The sequence below is a fragment of the Lampris incognitus genome, chromosome 7, assembly GCF_029633865.1.
Source record: "Lampris incognitus isolate fLamInc1 chromosome 7, fLamInc1.hap2, whole genome shotgun sequence".
Taxonomy (NCBI): domain Eukaryota; kingdom Metazoa; phylum Chordata; class Actinopteri; order Lampriformes; family Lampridae; genus Lampris; species Lampris incognitus.
The window spans coordinates 66,136,493-66,158,041 of NC_079217.1; the positions used below are offsets into that span (position 1 = coordinate 66,136,493).

The following is a 21,549-nucleotide window of genomic DNA, read 5'->3' on the forward strand; positions in this document are numbered from 1 at the left end:
TCATTCATCTTCAGCTGCTTCTCCGGGGTCGGGTCGCGGTGGCAGCAAGCTAAGTAGGGCAATCCAGACCTCCCTCTCCCCAGCAACTCCCTCCAGCTCCTCCTGGGGGATCCCAAGGCGTTCTCAGGCCAGATTGGACATGTAGTCCCTCCAGTGAGTTCTGGGTCTACCCCGGGGTCTCCTCCCAGTTCGCCATGCCTGGAAAACCTCCAAAGGAAGGCGCCCGGGAGGCATCCTGATCAGATGCCCGAACCACCTCAACTGGCTCCTTTCGACGTGAAGGAGCAGCGGCTCTACTCCGAGCTCCCTCCGGGTGTCCGAGCTCCTCACCCTATATCTAAGGCTGAGCCCAGACTCCCTACGGAGGAAACTCATTTCAGCCGCTTGTATCCACCACCTCACCCTTTCAGTCACTACCCAAAGCTCATGACCATAGGTGAGGGTTGGAACCAAGACTGGCTGGTAAATTGAGAGCTTTGCCTTCCGGCTCAGCTCCCTCTTCACCTCAATGGTCCGGTACAACGTCCGCATTACTGCTGATGCTGCACCAATCCGCCTGTCAATCTTCTCACTAGCATGTGACAACGAATGTCTACAAGTTCATATGCTGATCCATCATTTAGCCAACTGACTAGCAAAAGAACTGATAGGCTACAACATGACTTCTTGCTACTGGGACTTTTTGTTCTAAGATGATGAAAAGTTCTCTTTTAATTAATCACATGCTGAAAGACACTTCAATAGTTTTGTGTTGGAGTTTGTGTTATTCTAAATGTTGACACCAAGATTTTCAATTTTACAGCAAATGTTTATCGTTTCCAAATAGCAGTTATCAGTCTCCTGCATAACGGTGGACCCCTGCTCCTATCTAACCCAGGTTACTATGGTCTAACACACACACACACACACACACACACACACACACACACACACACACACACACACACACACACACACACACACACACACACAGACACAGTCTGCAGACGCCTTCAGCTAAAAAGCAAGTTTTGCTTTGTTGGTATTTTTTACAGTGTCAACAAAAGCGCCGTTGTCACGACTGTAAAAAATGACGGCAGGTAACCTCCATCAGCCTGACCAGCACGATGCTGGCATGAACACTCATTCAAACCATCAGCTCTTCCTCGGGCCGGAGGAAGATCTGATGGATGGAAACGCTGCTGAATAAATTAGTTTTCATTTCAGAGTGCAGACCTCACTCCTCTGTTCTAGTTCTGCATTTTGAATCTTCACCTTAGAATGTTTTCTGGATGTGTGCACACTTGGCTCCTCTGCTGAAGTTGTATTCATTCAAACTGGTCACCGAACGCCCGGGCTGGTGGAAAACGTGCACTCTGGTTTTGTCATTAGAAAAGATAATGACCGCCTGCGTCGGGTGAAGAGCAGCACTTCCTGCCCCTTGCTGCACCGGGGAGCGAAACGAGGAAGGAGGCGCGCCGAGAGAGCAGGACTCACCGTGAAGCTGTTGTTGATGTTCTTGGTGCTGGACTCGGCCACGCTGGCATCCGTCAGGTCCACCTCATCAAAGATTATGGACTGGTGAGACAGACAGAGAACAGCAGAGAGAGAGACTTGACGTCACTATGAAGAACCGGAGAGACAGACACCTGATCTGTGACCTGATCCAGTAACTATGTCTGGGACTGAATTCAGCCTGGCTTTCTATGTGCACTGCTCTGATGCTAACCTGTCAGAGACACAGGGTGGCACAGGGAGGGCCACCTTCAGGGTTTTGTTTTGGGGTTTTTCCCCCTTTTCCCCCCAATTGTACTTGGCCAATTACCCCACTCTTCCGAGCCGTCCCGGTCACTGCTCCACCCCCTCTGCTGCTCCGGGGAGGGCTGCAGACTACCACATGCCTCCTCCCATACATGTGGAGTCGCAAGCCGCTTCTTTTCACCTGACAGTGAGGAGTTTCACCAGGGGGACGTAGCACATGGGAAGACCATGCTATTCCCCCCAGTCCCCCCCCCCCGAACAGGCGCCCCGACCGACCAGAGGAGGCGCTAGTGCAGTGACAGGGACACACACCCACATCCGGCCTCCCACCCACAGACACTGTCAATTGTGTCTGTAGGGACGCCCGACCAAGCCGGAGCACCTCAGGATTAAGGGATTCCCCTCCCAACTTAGGAGTTGAGTTCACACCTCAAGGATGGAGGTCGGTAGTGTTCCATATGTGAGCTGCGTTCACACGTTGTGTTTCCTTTTGTTCACAGACAGACGTGCTGCTGGGCAGGTCCTCTATGGATATCTGAATAACTGGGTACTTTTTCTTCTTCACTGACTGAAATGCTTCACCGAGAGTAGAGAGTAATCACTCTTCATGCTAGTGGGCTAGATAGTCCTAGAAAGAAGAGTAAGGCTGCTGCCAACATGAGGAGAGAGAAACAAGACACTGTGTTCTGGCAGGAGACGTATCTCACAGGTGCTGAACATGGGACGCTGAGTAAAGTGGGGTTTGAAAACTCATGCTATTCCTTACTCAAGGGGAATAGCAGTACTAATGTCCAACACCGTAAACTTCCAGTTTTCCTCACAAGTTACAGACAGAGGGTGTTACTTACTGGTCTGTTGATAACAGAGGAGTTACAAGACAGAATGTCTACAAGCCACGGGAAGCGATCAGAAAGCTGTTTACTATGATAACCAGGGAACCATCAGGTGTGCCGATATGTGGAGGGGACGGGAATATTCACCTTCCTGGACTCCACGAGCATAACAAAAAACATAAACCTGAAGAATTACACACTAAACAACAAGAATTACACACTAAACAACAAGAATTACACACTAAACAACAAATATGACGGCCGTGTGGAGGGAATTACACTTGGCTGATAAGCCTGGTACCTTGTTCTCATATCCACACTCAGTACACTCAGGCACAGACTATTCTTATGTCCAGAGTCGACCGACACAGACTTATAAGATGTGACAGAGGGGTAAGAGACATTTCTGACCATGCAGGGGGTGTAACTGACATTGCATTTAGATAACAGACCCACCGAGACTCTATGGAGACTCAGCACTAGCCTCTTAACGACCCTCGATGTCCAAATTATATAAGGAAAGAACCGGCACGCTTGTGGGACGTGGCCAGGCTGTTCTTAGGGGCAAACTCATAATGTGGTCAGCTGGGAAGAAGAAGGAAACGGAGAAACAAACGAAAGACTTGACGGAGAGCAGACATGTGAAGCACAATGACATGGATGTGTTAACTCAAACCCAGCACACACAACAAACAAAATAACAGAAACAAAAGCCAAATGGAACAAAGAGCTACATTAATTAATTAAGCAATTTTTTTATGAAAATGGTCCTAAAGCTAATAGGTTGCTTACATGGAGGTTTGGTTTAGTTTAGTTAAGTCAAGTTTAGTTTATCTTAGTTTAGTTGAGTTTAGCTTAGCTTAGCTTAGTTTAGATTAGTTTAGCTTACTTTAGTTAAGTTTGGTTTAGATAAGTCAAATTTAGTTTAGTTTAGTTTAGTTTGGTTTAGTTAAGTTTGGTTATTTAGTTATGTTGAATTTAGTTTGGCTTAGTTTAGTTTACGTTAGTTTAGCTTGGTTTGGTTTAGTTAAGTTGAATTTAGCAGCCTGTCCAGGGTGTCTCCCTGCCTGCCACCCAATGGTTGCTGGGATAGGCTCCAGCATCCCTGCCACCCTGAGAGCAGGATAAGCGGTTTGGATAATGGATGGAGGGATGGATGGATGGATAGTTATGTCGAATTTAGTTTAGTGTATTTTGGTTTATTTAAGTCAAATTTCATTTATCATCGTCTCATCTCATCATCAGCTGCTTCTCCAGGGTCGGGTCGTGGTGGCAGCAAGCTAAGTAGGGCACTCCAGACATCTTTCTCCCCAGCAACTCCCTCCAGCTCCTCCTGGGGGATCCCAAGGTGTTTCCAGGCCAGATTAGACATGTACTTCCTCCAGCAAGTTCTGGGTCTACCCCGGGGTCTCCCCCAGTTGGACGCGCCCAGAAAACCTCCAAAGGAAGGTGCCAAGGGGGCATCCTAATCAGATACCCGAACCACCTCAACTGACTCCTTTCGATGCGAAGGAGCAGCGGCTCTACTCCGAGCTCCCTCCGGATGTCCAAGCTCCTCACCCTATCTCTAAGGCTGAGCCCAGACACCCAACGGAGGAAACTCGTTTCAGCAACTTGTATCCATGATCTCACCCTTTCGGTCACTACCCAAAGCTCATGACCACACGTGAGGGTTGGAACGAAGATTGACTGGTAAATTGAGAGCTTTGCGTTCTGGCTCAGCTCCCTCTTCACCACAACGGTACAACGTCCGCATTACTGCTGATGCTGCACCAATCCGCCCGTCGATCTCCTGCTCCATCCTACCCTCATCCGTGAGCAAGACCCCGAGATACTTGAACTCCTTCACTTGAGACAACAACGCATCCCCAACCCAGAGGGAGCAATCCACCATTTTCCGGTAGAGAACATTTATAGAATGTGTAAATTTAAATGGACAGGTAACAAAATTAAATACCTCAGGAGTATAAATACTGAAAGATTTAACTACCATTTGACCACAATTATACTCCCATAGCTTTGATGTCTCCCACAGCAGACATCAAAGCAGACCTAAGTCGCTGGTCATTATTACTGCTACTACATTATTACTGCTACTACTATATTATTACTACACAATACATAATGTTGTATTGTGTAAATTGCGTGAACGCAACATCCATTGCACGCTGTCCATCTTGGGAGAGAGATCCCTCCTCTGTTGCTCTCTCTGAGCTTTCTTCCTATTTTTTCTCCCTGTTAAAGGGTTTTTTTTTTTAGGGAGTTGTTCCTTATCCGATGAGAGGGTCTAAGAACAGGATGTTGTGTTGCTGTTAAGCCCACTGAGGCAAATTTGTAATTTGTGATATTGGGCTATACCAACAAAATTGACTTGACTTGACTATTACTGACGAATATGTACAATCGCATAGACATTGTTAAGATGAATGTACTAGCCAGGCTCCTATTCCTCTTTCAGTCACTGCCAGTCAACATATTTCCCAAGCAATTTAATGAATGGAATAGGATATCAACATTTATTTGTGGAAAACAAAAACCACAGATCAGATTTCAGACATAACAGCTGCCTGAAGATAAAAGCGGAATGGCCTTACCCTGCCTGGAAGATTATTACAGAGCAGCACAGCTGCGCTTTCTGGTCTGTTGGTGTGATCTGGAGTGTGACGCAAAATGGAAGGACTTAGACCAAAATCTAATAAGTGTTCCTCTCCTGTCTGTATTAGGAGACAAAACTCTCCAAAAAAAAAAAAGAGTTTACAACAACAAAAACAACTTAGTTTTGTATAGCGCCTTTCAAGGAACCCAAGCACACGTTACACTCGATAAGAACACACAAACAAAAGATTAAAACAAAGATCAAAAGGCTACAGATCATAGGTCTTAGTAAAAAGGTATCTTTTCAGTAGTCTTTTTATATTGTCCAAAGAAGCAGCGTTGCAGATCTCTGCTGGAATACAGTTCCAAAGGGTGGGGGCTGCCACACTAAAGGCTCTATCCCTAAAAGTCCGCAGGCTGGTGTGGGGGATGGAAAGCAGGCCCGTGTCTGTGGACCGCAGATTCCGGGACGGAATATAGGGGTTGAGGAGGTCTGATAGGTACAGGAGGGTATGGACATGGAGGGATTTATAGGTGAGGTGGAGGATTTTATAAGAAATGCAGGATTTGACTGGGAGCCAGTGAAGGTGGACAAGGGTGGGAGGTGATGTATTGCCAGGGCTTGGTGCGGGTGAGCACACTGGCAGCGGAATTCTGCACATACTGAAACCTATTAAGGGCTTTGCTAGGTACACCAGACAGGACTCCACTGCAATAATCAAGACGGGAGGTGATGAAGGCATGGATGAGGGTCTCTGCCACGGAGTCTGAGAGTAATGGCTGGAGTCTGGAGATGTATTTGAGGTGAAAGAAAGCAGATTTGGTGATAGATTTGATGTGTGACTGGAATGAGAGGGTGGAGTCCAGAATGACACCAAGGTTGCAGACTTCTGGGGATGGGCAGATGGAGCAGCCATCCATGTCGAGGAGAAGATCTCGAACCTTCCGCAGCAGTGCCTTTGGAAGCCACAACCATGAGCTCAGTCTTATTGGTATTCAACTTGAGTAGATTTGATGACATCCACATTTTTATTTGGTGGAGACAGTTAACAAGCAATTGTGTGTGTGTGTGTGGGGAGGGGGGGCTGAGGGGATGGTCTAGTGTTGAGATAAAGCTGCGTGTCATCAGCGCAGCAATAGAAACTTAAACCGTGGTGGCGGATGATCTGACCAAGGGGGAGCATGTAGATGGTAAAGAGTAGGGGTCCAAGCATGGAGCCTTGTGGCACGCCTTAGTTGACTGGGGCTAGGGTGGAACTGGAGTCTCTGATGGTGATAAACTGTTTCCTGTTGGTGAGATATGACCGGAACCAGGAGAGAGTTACACCAGTGAGGCCTAGATATTCAGATAAGCGATTGAGGAGAACAATGTGGGAAACTGTCGAAGGCTGCGGAGAGGTTCAGGAGGATGAGAATACTGATGTGGCCAGAATCAGCAGCAATGAGAAGGTCATTGATGATGTTGATAAGGGCTGTGGTGTGCTCTGAAGCCAGATTGGAGGGGTTCATAGAGCTCATGGTTGGACATGTGCTGATGGAGCTGGGCAGTAACTACTCTTTCCAGGATTTTACTGAGAAATGGAAGGCTGGAGATCAGCCGGTAGTTAGTGAGGTCACCTGGGTCCAGGCCAGGCTTTTTGAGGATGGGGTGACTGCAGCCATTTTGAAGCTGGAGGGTACCATGCCAGATTCCAAAGAGGAGTTTATAATATCCACAGTTATGGGGCACAGGGCAGGTAAATATCCCTTGACCAGGATGGTGGGCATCGGGCCTAGGGAAGAAGTGGAAGCCTTGGCCATGGTGACCAACTTTACAGTCGACTAAGTGGATTGTAACCCCTCTAACCTGAAATTTGAAAGAAATGCACGAATATTACGCTGCGTAGCATGTGATACAGATTTTACGCCAACCAAATTAGACAGCAGATTTAAACATTGGCCAGATTTGGGTATCACCTCATATAGAAAAATTTCCTCCAATACTGGATTAGATTCCTTTCAACAACTCACAGAAACCTATGATCTGGACAAACGGGATTTCGTCAGATATTTTCAACTGAGACATTATTTTGATAAAAACATTAAAACATCGGAGAGGAGGGAATGAGCTTGATAGGGATATTTATCAATGTGTATAAAGATAATAGTAACAGAAAACTGATTTCCAGGATTTATTCCACTTTACAACTAGAAAGGGGTCTCCACACAATGTATATTAAATCAAGATGGGAGAAAGAAGCTAACATACAGTTAACTGAAGACGACTGTCTAAACATCTGCAGGACGCAGTCCACCACCTCTAACTCAGATTGGAATTCACCTAGAAAAACACTTTATGGTTTTTCATAAATTCAAAAATTAAAAGCTTACAGACCAACAATCCAGAACACACACAGTGTTGGAGAAGGTGTGGTAATATGTCTGCTGGCCATTTTCACTTATTTTGGGAGCGCCCTAATATTTCCTCTTACTGGGTAGATGTAGTAACAGAAATCAGATCAATAATCAGCTCACAGCTTGACCTCAGTTTCAGCGTTATATATAAGAAACACCAACTGGGCTGAATAAAGACAGATACTTATTAACAAGTAGCAAGAACGCAATAAACAGGAAATGGCTGAGCAGCGAGTGTCCAACAATCTCAGACTGGATAGAAATAGTTAAAGAAATTCATAACATGGAAAGATTAACATTTTCCCTGAGACATGATACTGAGAAAGGTAACAGATATTAGAAGAACTGGAGATGTTACTTGGATCTGAGGTGATCTCATTATGGTACGTTTGCTCTGTGTGGAGAACTCTGTACTTTTCTGTGCTGGGACCTTCAAAGCAGACCTTGTGACTGTATGGTGGAACAGTTCCCCTTTGGGAGTATGCTGTTTTATTATGGATCAAAGTGGTGAATCGTGGGTACCTCAAAGGACAGCCATGGACATGAAGAACCCCCAAACCCAATCTGCTAGCTCAACATTTTTTTTTCTGTTTTGAGTGATGTCTGGCATTTCACGTTACCATAGATGACCCTGTCTATTGTGCCTGTTTTGTGTATTCTTTATTGTCAAAAAAATAAAAACAAAGTTTAAAAAAAATGTCACCACCATACTGAATTGAAAATGAAGCAACTGATTTCTATCTCTGCAGTTTGGTGACGTTATACAAGGCCTGAGAAGATTATTAAAGTTTAACACAAAGAAATTTGAGCAGAAACCCTGAACCTGATCCTCATCGCTGGAGCAGACTCTCAGTTTTTCCTTTTAAGGGCCGAGAAGTTTGACTTAATGTTCAGTGTTTAATATAATCACTAGTATACTCAATTACTCATTAGGCAATGTGACTTGTTTGAACTAAAGCTGCCGGAGCTGCCGATTCAAATGAATCACAGATCAGTCTAGATAAGAGTTGGTGCATTACAGATGGTGAAGGTCTAGATAGGAGCTGGTATATTACAGATGATGAGGGTCTAGATAAGAGCTGGTATATTACAGATTATGAAGGTCTAGATAAGAGTTGGTACATTACAGATGATGAAGGTCTAGATAAAAGTTGGTATAGTACAGATGAAGAAGGCCTAGATAAGACACTGGTATATTACAGATGAAGGTCTAGATAGGAGCTGGTATATTACAGATGATGATGGTCTAGATAAAAGCTGGTATATTATAGATGATGAAGGTCTAGATAAAAGTTGGTATAGTACAGATGAAGAAGGTCTAGATAAGACGCTGGTATATTACAGATGATGAAGGTCTAGACAGGAGCTGGTATATTACAGATGATGACAGTCTAGATAAAAGCTGGTATATTATAGATGATGAAGGTTAGATAAGAGTTGGTACATTACAGATGATGAAGGTCTAGATAAAAGTTGGTATGGTACAGATGAAGAAGGTCTAGATAAGACGCTGGTACATTACAGATTATGAAGGTATAGATAAAAGTTGGTCTATTACAGATGAAGAAGGTCTAGATAAGAGGCTGGTATATTACAGACGATGAAGGTCTAGATAAGAGTTGGTACATTACAAATGATGAAGGTCTAGATTCGAGGGTGGTACCTTAGCGGTCTGGGCGTAGTAAAGCGTCCTGCCTCGTAGTTTAAAGTACCGTCTCTTCCAACGCTGGAATGAGTTGGTCTGCTTCATCAACTTGCCCTCCTTCAGAATGGTCTGGAACAGACAGACAGGCAGATCAATAGAAAAAACAGATTCACAGTCTGGATCATAGGCTTCTGTTTTCAAAAAGGGTTTTATTTCTATTGAAACTTGCCAGTTGATCCTCTTTTAATCCTTATTCATGTCCTATCTGACTTGGTTTTATTGTCTATCATCTGTTTGGAAAAGAAATATCGGAATCACTGACAGAAAGCGAAGATATCAGAATTCCCTTTTCTCTCGCTATAAAGTTATTATTTACCACATCTTGGTGATATTTTCTTTTTCTGTGCTTTTGGGAACTCATTAAGTCTGATTTCTTCCAACCAGAAGCAGGTGCTCTGTATGAAGTATTTCATTATTGCCCATGTCCAATCTTCTAAGGCTATTGACAGCTAACAGTGAAATTCACATAATGTGATTATGCGTGGTTGGTTATGTAACCCTGTCTGGCGGCCCTGCTCGCAGGTCTCCAGACACACAGCAGAGGATTGTCTTGACACCGGCTCATGACTCCACAAATATCAGGTGAACGTGATGCAAAAATTCAGGCTATTTTTTTCCAAGACTTTTTCTTGGAGGCTGATAATCGCCTTGTGATGACATCCATAATATCAGCCTTTCACAGCGCTCCTAATCCACAACCAATCTTTATTTAGACCAGACCAGAAACTCCCGCGTGCTCCCAGTTATAGGGTTCACTAAGGTCTAGAGGAGGTCACGACTTCCAGAGAGGACACAGCTAACACGGCTAACACTCAGAAACACTGGAACCAGGAACACTTTGTCATTTCACCTCATGTACTTGCACACATGAAATGAAACAAGATGCCATTTCCCCCAGCCCACAGCAGTACAAAGACAAAAACACATCCAAAAACTACAAGAACACACATATTCAAACTACCACATATACCCAAACTAAACAAAAAAAAAATCACTGTTCAAGGGAACAATCACCAGCCAGGATGACTGTCAGAACCGCCGGTCTGCATGGGCTAGTGGTTAGTTTAGCCTGCCCCACTTCTGCGTCCTGTCAGACCGCCCCGGGTGTCCCCTCATCGACCGCCGCTCCAGGCAGGGGCCGTGGTCCCTGTGGCAGCCGGACAAAGCAGACCAAGTCCTCCCAGTTGATCCAGCGCCAGCTCTCCCAGCCAGACACCCTCGACACACTTCCCCACACTCCACATGGTGACACTAAAACACCACAGTCGACGCCAGCCGAGGACACCACCAGACCGCCCTCGGCGTTATCGGAACTGCCGGTCTGCATGGGCCAGCTGTTAGCCTAGCCTGCCCCGCTCCTGCATCCTGTCAGACCACCCGCGGTGTTACCTCCTCGGGTGCAGCTCCGGGCAAGGCCGCGATCCCTGGGCCCACAGCGCAGCAGACCAAGCTCTCCCAACCATCAAACGAAGACAAAAATTAGATGTGGACATGGACAAAGACACTGCATGGACGGTAGTGGGTGAGGCCACTGCGAATGTGAATTCGCACCACCATCTTCACACACCAGAAGCAGAAGTATTGCTGGGTACTCCTCAACTCAGCAGTGGTGAAACACAAGCTAACACACAATCTGCATATGAAACTGGTCGTTGGTTTGGGTGGTTGTGCCACTGTATTGTTTGACTGAGGACACGGTATTGTTTATAAGAGTGGGGACACCTGCAGTCAGGTGAGGACACTGTGTTGTTTATAAGGGTGGGACACCTGCAGTCAGGTGAGGACACTGTATTGTTTATAAGGGTGGGACACCTGCAGTCAGGTGAGGACACCGCGGTCAAAATGACCGCTCACAATTTGCGCATGATCGTGCGCGTCATGTCACTATTGCCTTCGTGAAGTTCATTGCTGTGTCCTAGAAACACACTAGCGCCCTCCAGTGCAGAGAAATAGTCTAAACTTGATTTGTGATTATTGCCAACATGTCTGGTTACAGGCGCCGGACGTGTGGGGGAGAGATGCTGGGCATACTGGGAGAAGGATGCTGAATATGGAGCTGTTGGATGGTTTGGAGACAAAGCAAGAGAGACAAGATTGAGATGGTGTGGACATGTGTGGAGGAGAGATGCTGGGTATACTGGGAGAAGGACGCTGAATATGGAGCTGCCAGGGAAGAGGAGAAGAGGAAGGCCAAAGAGGAGGTTTAAGGATGTGGTGAGGGAGGATATGCAGGTGGCTGGTGTGACAGAGGAAGATGCAGAGGACAGGAAGGGATGGAAACGGATGATCCGCTGTGGCGCCCCCTAACGGGAGCAACCGAAAGTAGAAGTAGTAGTACTGTACATTGCATGTATACTGGTACACTCTGTCATGTACATCTACCTCACGCATGTATGTCAGTAAGCTGCTAACATGTATTTCAGCATCTCTGATATATTCTCTGCACCACTGCACCTCATCACCTCTTATTTCACCTGTATAAGTCAGTCCTTGTGTACATCTGTGAAGATTGTTGTGTTGTGGTGTTGTTATTCTGTGTTAAGAGCCATGAAACCAGAGTCACATTCCATGTGCGGGCAAACCTACATGGCCAATAAATATGGTGCTGGTTCTGATGCTTCAGGAAAGCAGACATCAGAAATATGACACGCCATCTTTCTGTGTACGTGTTCTTTTCATGCACCGAGTTTCATGAAACTTCCAAACAAATCACGTCTGTTGGTCTTGTGAAATACTTCCTGAAAAGATGTTTGTGTTGGAGAACACTGCTGGGCTTTCAAAGGTAACGCGGGACGAACAGATGATCTAAAATGATCTGAATATTGGAACATTATTTGGTTTATTCCCTGAAATTAAAAGGCTTCAATTTTTTCCTCCTCTTTCAAGCGAGGTACCTACAGTGGTGCTTGACAGTTTGTGAACCCTCTAGAATTCTTTATATTTCTGCATAAATATGACCTAAAACATCATCAGATGTTCACACAAGTCCTAAAAGTAGACAAAGAGAACCCAATTAAACAAATGAGACAAAAACCTTATACTTTGTCTTTTATTTATTGAGGAAAATGATCCAGTACTACATATCTGTGAGTGGCAAAAGTATGTGAACCTTTGCTTTCAGTATCTGGTGTGACCCCCCCCCCCCCCCCCGGTGCAGCAATAACTGCAGCTAAACGTTTCTGGTAACTGTTGATCAGTCCTGCACATTGGCTTGGAGGAATTTCAGCCCATTCCTCTGTACAGAACAGCTTCAACTCTGGGATGTTGGTGGGTTTCCTCACATGAACTGCTCGCTTCAGGCCCTTCCATAACATTTCGATTGGATGAAGGTCAGGACTTTGACTTGGCCATTCCAAAACATTAACTTTATTCTTCTTTAACCATTCTTTGGTAGAAGGACTTGTGTGCTTAGGGTTGTTGTCTTGCTGCATGACCCACGTTCTCTTGAGATTCAGTTCATGGACAGATGTCCTGACATTTTCCTTAAGAAGTCACTGGTATAATTCAGAATTCATTGTTCCATCAGTGATGGCAACCCGTCCTGGCCCAGATGCAGCACAACAGGCCCAAACCATGATACTACCACCACCATGTTTCACAGACGGGATAAGGTTCTTGTGCTGGAATGCAGTGTTTTCCTTTCTCCAAACATAACGCTTCTCATTTAAACCAACAAGTTCTATTTTGGTCTCATCCGTCCACAAAACATTTTTCCAGTAGCCTTCTGGCCTGTCCACGTGATCTTTAGCAAACTGCAGACGGGCAGCAATTATCTTTTTGGAGAGCAGTGGCTTTCTGCTTGCAACCCTGCCATGCACACCGTTGTTGTTCAGTGTTCTCCTGACGGTGGACTCATCAACATTAACATTAGCCCATGTGAGAGAGGCCTTTAGTTGCTTAGACGTTACCCTGGGTTTCTTTGTGACCCTGCCGACTATTACACGCCTTGCTCTTGGAGTGATCTTTGATGGTCGACCACTCCTGGGGAGGGTGACGATGGTCTTGAATTTCCTCTATTTGTACACAATCTGTCTGACTGTGGATTGATGGAGTCCAAACTCTTGAGAGGTGGTTTTGTAACCTTTTCCAGCCTGATGAGCATCAACAATGCTTTTGCTGAGGTCCTCAGAAATCTCCTTTGTTCTTGCCATGATACACGTCCACAAACATGTGTTGTGAAGACCAGACTTTGATAGATCCCTGTTCTTTAAATACAACAGGGCGCCCACTCACACCCGATTGTCATCCCATTGATTGAAAACACCTGACTCTAATTTCACCTTCAAATTAACTGCTAATCCTACAGGTTCACATACTTTAGCCACTCACAGATGTGTAATATTGGATCATTTTCCTCGATAAATAAATGACCGAGTATAATATTTTTGTCTCATTTGTTTAATTGGGTTCTTTGTCTACTTTTAGGACTTGTGTGAACATCTAATGATGTTTTAGATCATATTTATGCAGAAATATAGAACATTCTAGAGGGTTCACAAACTTTGAAGCGCCACTGTATTTCAATACATCTCTCCATCCAAGTTCTGAAAACTTGTCTTCTGCCCCTCGTTGGTTCTCCATCTCTTCACGTTTCTCTCTCTGTTCCGGTACGTTTACATGATGTTAGAAAAAGTGGATTTATTGTGTTAGTCCGACTAAAACTGGACTTTTAAAATACATGTAAACGCGTTAGTCCCACTGAAATCCTACGACATGGAATTTCTGGAAGTGGGACTAACACACTAGATGATGCGGTTGGGGATGGATTTACTCTGGCTTCAGTCGGCCCTGAACTGGCCTAGGCGTTCTGCGCATGGTCCATAGTTCCCGCGGTGGTCTTTCACCCGGAAGTGGAACAGCGTAGCATCAGCAGTATCAACATGGCGAGTGCTGGAGCGAGAACCACCCGTTTCTGGACAGACGAGGAGACAAACCGTCAGCTAACTTTCCGCTTGCTAACTTGTTTGTCACTTGTTTGGTATGTGACGCAACAGGGCAACCGGAAGAAGGTCCAATAACAACCAGCGGAAAGGGGGCATATCACCACCTACTGTACCGGGGTGGGACATACTTCCGTCAATAAATGGATTCTCCGGCGGTTCTTGTATACTGGGACGACAGTAGTCCAGTTACATGTCCTAGTCGAGCTGTAACCGTAGCTCCACTTACCTGTGCATGTAAACACACTGGCAGTACTCTGCTACCAGTAGTGGAGGGGTGTGTGTGTGTGTGTGTGTGTGTGTGTGTGTGTGTGTGTGTGTGTGACTGAATGAAAGGCACTTTATTTGACATTGTATTCTTACAATGAGTGTGTTGTCTGCATGCAGCCATCCTACTGTATAGCAGCAGTGGGAAGCTGCAGCAGCTGGGGACTAACGCCAGTTCTGCTTTCTATTGCCTTGCTCAGGGGCAGACACACAGGGGCACAGTTTATGTGCGTGTGTGTGCGTGTGTGTGTATGGGCCCTGTATGGGCAGGCGGGGAGACACCCTGGACAGGCCACCAGACCATCACAGGGCCCACACACACACACACACACACCTAGGGACAATTTAGTACAGCTGGGTCACCTGACCTACAGGTCTTTGAGTCACCTGACCTACAGGTCTTTGATTCACCTGACCTACAGGTCTTTGGACTATAGGAGGAAACCGGAGCACCCGGAGGAAACCCACGCAGACACAGTGAGAACATGCAAACTCCACACAGAGGACGACCCGGGACGACCCCCAAGGTTGGACTCCCCCGGGGCTCGAACCCAGGACCTTCTTGCTGTGAGGTGACGGCGCTAACCACTGTACCACCGTGCGCTAGAAAGAAATCATAATATTAATGATGACAATTCACTTTTCAGTGTAAAATCTTAATCAACAGCAAAATAAGCTTCATCTCTGTACTGAAATCAACTTCAGGCTCTCAAACACACACACACTCACACACACACACTCACACACACACACTCACTCACTCACTCACACACACTCACGCTCACACACACACACTCAGACACACACACAGCTATTGCCTGGAAATGACCTCCTCGTTCTTCCTGCTGAGCGTAAATAAAACTCACCATTTCCTAAACAGGCCTGATTCTGCTCTAAAGTCGCCACTCCAAAATCTAAATAAATTCCTGAGCAGGGAAAACCACTGAAGCCCTGCCAGCAGCTTCTCATCCACACCAACGCGCTGCAGACAAGGTGGCGCTCAGCCAAACACACTTCCGGTGTGCCTCTGACGCAGGCGTCCGCGTCAGAGCCAGGCAGCAGGGAGCCCGCAGCCCTCCAACAGCCACCCGCAAAACACACTCTGGGCCACAACACACTCTGGTTCTGATCACTTATCACACTCTGGGCCACAACACACTCCGGTTCTGATCAGTTAACACACTATGGGCCACAACACACTCTGGTTCTGATCACTTATCACACTCTGGGCCACAACACACTCCGGTTCTGATCAGTTAACACACTATGGGCCACAACACACTCCGGTTCTGATCGGTTAACACACTCTGGTTCTGATCAGCTAACACACTTCCGGTTTTGATCACTTATCACACTCTGGGCCACAACACACTCCGGTTCTGATCGGTTAACACACTCTGGTCCACGACACACTGCGGTTCTGATCGGTTAACGCACTCTGGTTCTGATCAGCTAACACACTTCCGGTTCTGATCACTTATCACACTCTGGGCCACAACACATTCCGTTTCTAATCGGTTAACACACACTGGTCCACGACACACTCCGGGTATGATCGGTTAACACACTCTGGGCCACAACACACTCTCCGGTTCTGATCGGTTAACAAACTCTGGTCCACAACACACTCCGGTTCCGATCACTTAACGCACGCTGGTCCACGACACACTTCGGTTCCGGTCATTTAACACACTACAGTTCTGATCAGTTAAAACTTCCGGTTCTGATCGATTAACGCACTCCGGTTCCGGTCCATTCCCTGAGCCGTGTGACTGCTGCATGAATGACGGACCCGGATCAATCCACCAGTCCGGGTTTATTCTGCACGTCGCTGCACAAACGAGTCACTTTTCTTCAACCAACCAAAACAGACAAACCACGTGACTAAGCCGCCGCGAGAAAAGGCACCGTTATGTCATGAACGTAATCAATACTCATGATAATAATAACTACTAATAACTACTAATAACGTCCTGTACTGTCGTAACTTAGTGTAACGTAAACCGCAGCGCGCTGACGGAAACGAACACCGGGACCACCGGGCGGACCCTGCCGGCCTGCGCGCAGCCCCCCCGGGGGTCCGCTCGGTGGGAAAGGTCGCGGATTCCCCGCCGGCCTCCCGAGGCTTTAGCCGAGGCTATACTACCCGGACCGGGTCTCGGACCGCCACCGAGACCAGCAGCACCGTTGTGGGTCCAAACGGGTCCGGATTCTGTGCGGAGAAGCCGCCGTGTTTAAACCGGAGGTCGGTGTGTAAAACTGTCCAACTCTGCGTTTCCGTCTCGGCTCCTCCATGTTTGGTTCCGCCGCGCTGCGGTTCCGGTAGGACCGCGGCGGTGAGCCCGAGCTCAGTCACACGTTCAGCGGTACCGACGCGCAGGCTAACTCGGGAAAACCCGCCGCACCGCTGGGTCGCGTCGCGGATTGGGAACGGGCTTTGACTTCACGGTGTGTTTTATTGCCCCCCCCCCCGTTATTGCCCCGGCGGGGTAGTTAGTGCCGAGCCCGCGGATGCAACGCACCTTGCTGCGGATCTGTCCGGACGTGGAGACCTTCCGGATGAGTTTGTGCGGGGAGCCGCGGTCCGGTTCCGGCTCGCTGTCCGACGACTCCTCTGGACATCTGGACGCCGACTCCGCTCCCCCTGCCTCCGCCATGCTGACCTCGGACCCCGGGGCATTTCAGCAGCCGGCCACCAGCAGGGGGGTTACAGCGCAACCCCGTGGCAGAGCAGGAGCAGTACACACAGTGGTCGGTGGTAGATGGCGACTCCTACTGGCCGAACAGTTATATGACAGCGTAACAATAAGGAGGCGGCAAACCCTTTAATTTGTTTATCTTTTTTTTACTCACTTGTTGATTTTCTTTATTTCTTTTTTCTTTAGTCAGTGTTAATTTTATTTATTTGTTAGTTTTATTTATTTACCTATTGTTAATTTTATGTCTTTATTTGTTAATTTTCTTTATTGTTAATGTTATTTATTTGCTTGTTTGTTAATTTTCTTTCCATTTTGGCAGCATCTGGGAGTAGGTATTGGGATCTAGCAGGCGGACTGAAGCAAGCTGATGGACAGATGGTGCTCATCAGGGAGTGCAGAAATAAATACAGAAATACAGAGAGATAAATTAACAGGTAAATAAATTAATAAGAACAAGTAAATTAAAAAGTACACGTGGAAATTTATGTATATATAATACACAAATGACTACATAAATCCATCAAATATATGGAAATAAATACAGAATTATATATATATATATATATATATATATACTATATATGTAAGACACAAATGACTACATAAATCCATCAAATATATGGAAATAAATCTAGAATTAAGATATTTATATAGCACTTTTCTACTCTGAGAGCTCTTTACAGTTCAAGCCTGACATTCAGGGCAGAGGCTGCCATGCATGGAGCCAACCTACCAGGTCTGGAGCGATTCATTTTGCTCAAGGACACTTCAACACAAGGAAAAGAGAAGCTGGGATTGAACCAGCAACCTTCCAAGAACTGAAAAACCACTCTACTTCCTGAACTACTACTGCACAGGGGCACTGGTTAACATTGTCAGAGGTGGTCTTCCTTTCTCCCTCTGGTACTATGACGCTTTATAGTATCTCTGGTACACATTTAATCCCGACTGTAACAAAATTTCCATTTGGGGCAATAATCAATCAACCAACCAACCAACCAACCAACCAATCAATCAAAATACTGATTAATCCCCGAGGGGAAATTGGGTCCTATGATAGACATTCACCTCACGCTCTAGCAAATAAAAAATAACAAAAGACAAGATAACAAGAAAATAGAAAAAAATAGAAATAGAAGATAAAATAAGAAATAGAAATAAGAATAAGCTATGTAACCATATGTGCACCATGCTGCAGCATATAAAACCCTACCTATACTGTATTACTGCAACATGAAACAAACAGCACAAACACCCGTGTGTTGCACACTGAATTACTGCAGAGTTGTTGTATTGCATGTTGTACTGAATTGTTGGAGTTGTTGTATTGCATGTTGTACTGAATTGTTGCAGAGTTGTTGTATTGCATGTTGCACAGACTTGTAGTATTGCATGTTGTATTGAATTATTGCACAGAGTTGTTGTATTGCATGTTGTATTGCATTGTTGCAGAGTTGTCTATTGCATGTTGTGTTGAATTATTGCAGTTGTTGTATTGCATGTTGTATTGAATTATTCCAGAGTCGTTGTATTGCATGTTGTATTGAATGGTTGCAGAATTGCCGTATTGCATGTTGTATTGAATTATTGCAGTTGTTGTATTGCATGTTGTATTGAATTGTTGCAGTTGTATTGAATTACTGCAGAGTTGTTGTATTGAATGTTGTACTGAATTTACTGCAGAGTTGTATTGCATGTTGTAATGAATTATTGCAGTTGTATTGCATGTTGTATTGAATTGTTGCAGAGTTGTTGTTTTGCATGTTGTATTTAACTATTGCAGAGTTGTTGTATTGCATGTTGTATTGAATTGTTGCAGAGTTGTTGTATTGAATTATTGCAGTTGTTGTATTGCATGTTGTATTGAATTGTTACAGTTTTGTATTGCATGTTGTATTGAATTATTGCAGTTTTGTATTGCATGTTGTATTGAATTGTTGCAGAGTTGTTGTATTGCATGTTGTATTGAATTGTTGCACAGAGTTTTGTATTGCATGTTGGATTGAATTATTGCAGTTGTTGTATTGCATGTTGTATTGAATTGTTGCACAGAGTTGTTGTATTGCATGTTGTATTGAATTGTTGCACAGAGTTACAGTACTGTTAAATCAGTGTTTCAAAGTTAGATCTAATTAGAATTATAACCAAGTTATGAGTTAAGAAGATGTTGACAAGGTAACACAAGTGGAAGGGGCAGTCCAGTGAGCATTAGCTCCGAGAGTGTGACCCTCTGAGGGAGGAGGTGTAAAGATTGAGTCTGAGTCTGAGGGAGGAGGTGTAAAGTTTGATGGCCATAGGCAGGAATGACCCCGTGGTGCGCTGTGGTGCTCTTCGGCAGAATGAGTCTACCACTAAAAGTACTCCTGTGCCTGACCAGCATGTCATGGAGTGGGTGGGAGACATTGTCCATGACGGCACATAACTTCAACAGTGTCCTCCTCTCAGAAACCACCGCAAGACAGTCTAGCTCCACCCCCACAACGTCAACGGCCTTGCAGATCAGTTTAGTGAGCCTGTTTACATCTGCTATCCTCAACCTGCTGCCTCAACACACAACAGCAAACAGGAGAGCACTGCCACCACAGACCCACACCACATCCTGAGCATTGTCTGGCAGATGTTGAAGGACGTTGTAATGGAGAAGTTGGATGCGCCTTCCCAAAAAGAAACTCTTACTGTGGTGCTAAACCCCAAAAACATCTACTTCAAAAACCACATTCAAGGATGTAGGGTAGCACTCACCAATTTGAAAAAGGACAGGGACTGTCCCTGGACCTCAGCCTCCTCAAAAAGTAAAGACGGCTCTGCCCCTTCTTGTAGAGGGCATCAGTGTTCATAGCCCAGTCCAGTTTATTGTCTATATAAACCCCCAGGTACTTGTAGTATTCCAGTGACCACACTGACCCCCTGGATGGAGACAGGGGTCACTGGTGTCATGTCCCTCCTCAGATCAACAACCAGCTCCTTTGCCTCAGTCACGTTGACCTAAAGATGGTTCCGCTCACACCATGTGACAAAGTTCCCACCACAGCCCTGTCTGTGCCTGACTATAGCAGAGTCATCAGAGAACTTCTGAAGATGGCAGGACTCTGTGTGGTAGTTGAAGTCTGTGCTGTAGAGGGTGAAAAGGAAGGGAGACAGGACTGTCCCCTGCGGAGTCCCAGTGTTGCTGACCAGTCTGTCTGACACACAGTGTTGCAAGCACACATACTGTGGTCTACCAGTAAGGTAGTCAAAAATCCAGGACACAAGGGGGCACCTACCTGCATTGCTGTCAGAATCTCACCCAGTAAAGCTTGCTGGATGGTGTTGAAGGCACTAGAGAAGTCAAAGAACATGACCCTCACAATGCTTGCTGGCTTATCCAGGTGGACATAGGCACGGTTAAGCAGGAAAATGATGGCATCCTCAACTCCCAGTCGGGGCTGGTAGGCGAACCGGAGGGGGTCTAAGTGTGGCTTGACTATGGGCCAAAGCTGGGGGTCTTTGCAGGGTCTTCATAATGTGTGAAGTCAATGCTACTGGTCTGTTGTCCTTGGAGTCCTTGGAACGTGGCGTTTTAGGCACAGGAACAAGGCAGGACATCTTCCACAGCACAGGGACCCTTAAAGTCTAAGGCTCATGTTGAAGACATGGTGAAGCACTCCACGTAACTGGGGGACGCAGGCTTTGAGCACCCTAGGGCTAACACCATCCGCGCCTGCCACCTTGCTTGCGTGAAGTCTCATCAACTGTCTTCTGACATGGTCAACTGTGAAGCACACTGTAGGTGTTACAGGTGGGGGGGGGGGGGGAGTCGTCAGGTTGGAGAGGGCCATTAGTCCGGGAACCCTGGGAGGGAGGGAGAGTGGGGCCCCCACTGGAGGAGGGGGGGGGCAGTGAAGTTGACGGTTGATGAAGGCAGGCAACAGATGAGACTGGGGGATGGGGGGGGGGGTCATTGTGTAAAATCTGTTAAAAAACACATTAAGTTCATTGGCCCTGTCCAAGCTGCCCTCCACTGCTCTGCTGCCAGTCAGCCTGAAACCAGTGATGGTCTTCACACCACTCCAGACCTCTCTCATGTTGTTCTGTTGGAGTTTCTGCTCCCACTTCCTCCTGTAGTTATCTTTAGCCTCCCTGATTCTCACTTTAAGGTCCCCTTGGATTTTTCTCACCTCCTCCTTATTGCCAGCTCTAAAGGCCCTCTTCTTTTCATTCAGGATGGCTTTGATGTCCTTCGTTACACAGCGGACAGTCTTTTCAGGAACAATGTAGTCCACACCATAGTTTATATAGTCAGTGATACAACCTGTGACGAGAGAGAGAGCCAGAGAGCCTGCCAGTCTGTTACCTCAAAACAGCCCTGGAGTTTCACAGACCTCCCCTGACCATTT

General features: G+C 46.1%; 1 protein-coding gene across 2 annotated transcripts in view; it reads right to left on the minus strand.

Moving 5' to 3' along the window:
* Positions 1–17,140, minus strand: part of LOC130116107 (diacylglycerol kinase delta-like) — an 88,550-nt gene extending 71,410 nt beyond the window's left edge. The window contains exons 1-3 of one of the 2 annotated variants that reach the window (XM_056284056.1): positions 16,997–17,140; positions 9,226–9,336; positions 1,477–1,557 (exon numbers count right to left, since the gene is read on the minus strand). In XM_056284056.1, coding sequence (XP_056140031.1) covers positions 1,477–1,557; positions 9,226–9,336; positions 16,997–17,131 — 327 coding nt within the window. In that variant the 5' untranslated portion in view covers positions 17,132–17,140. The remainder of the gene's footprint in view (positions 1–1,476; positions 1,558–9,225; positions 9,337–16,996) is intronic. The other variant, XM_056284052.1, reaches the window with a different exon arrangement.
* Between the last annotated feature and the right edge of the window lie 4,409 nt (positions 17,141–21,549).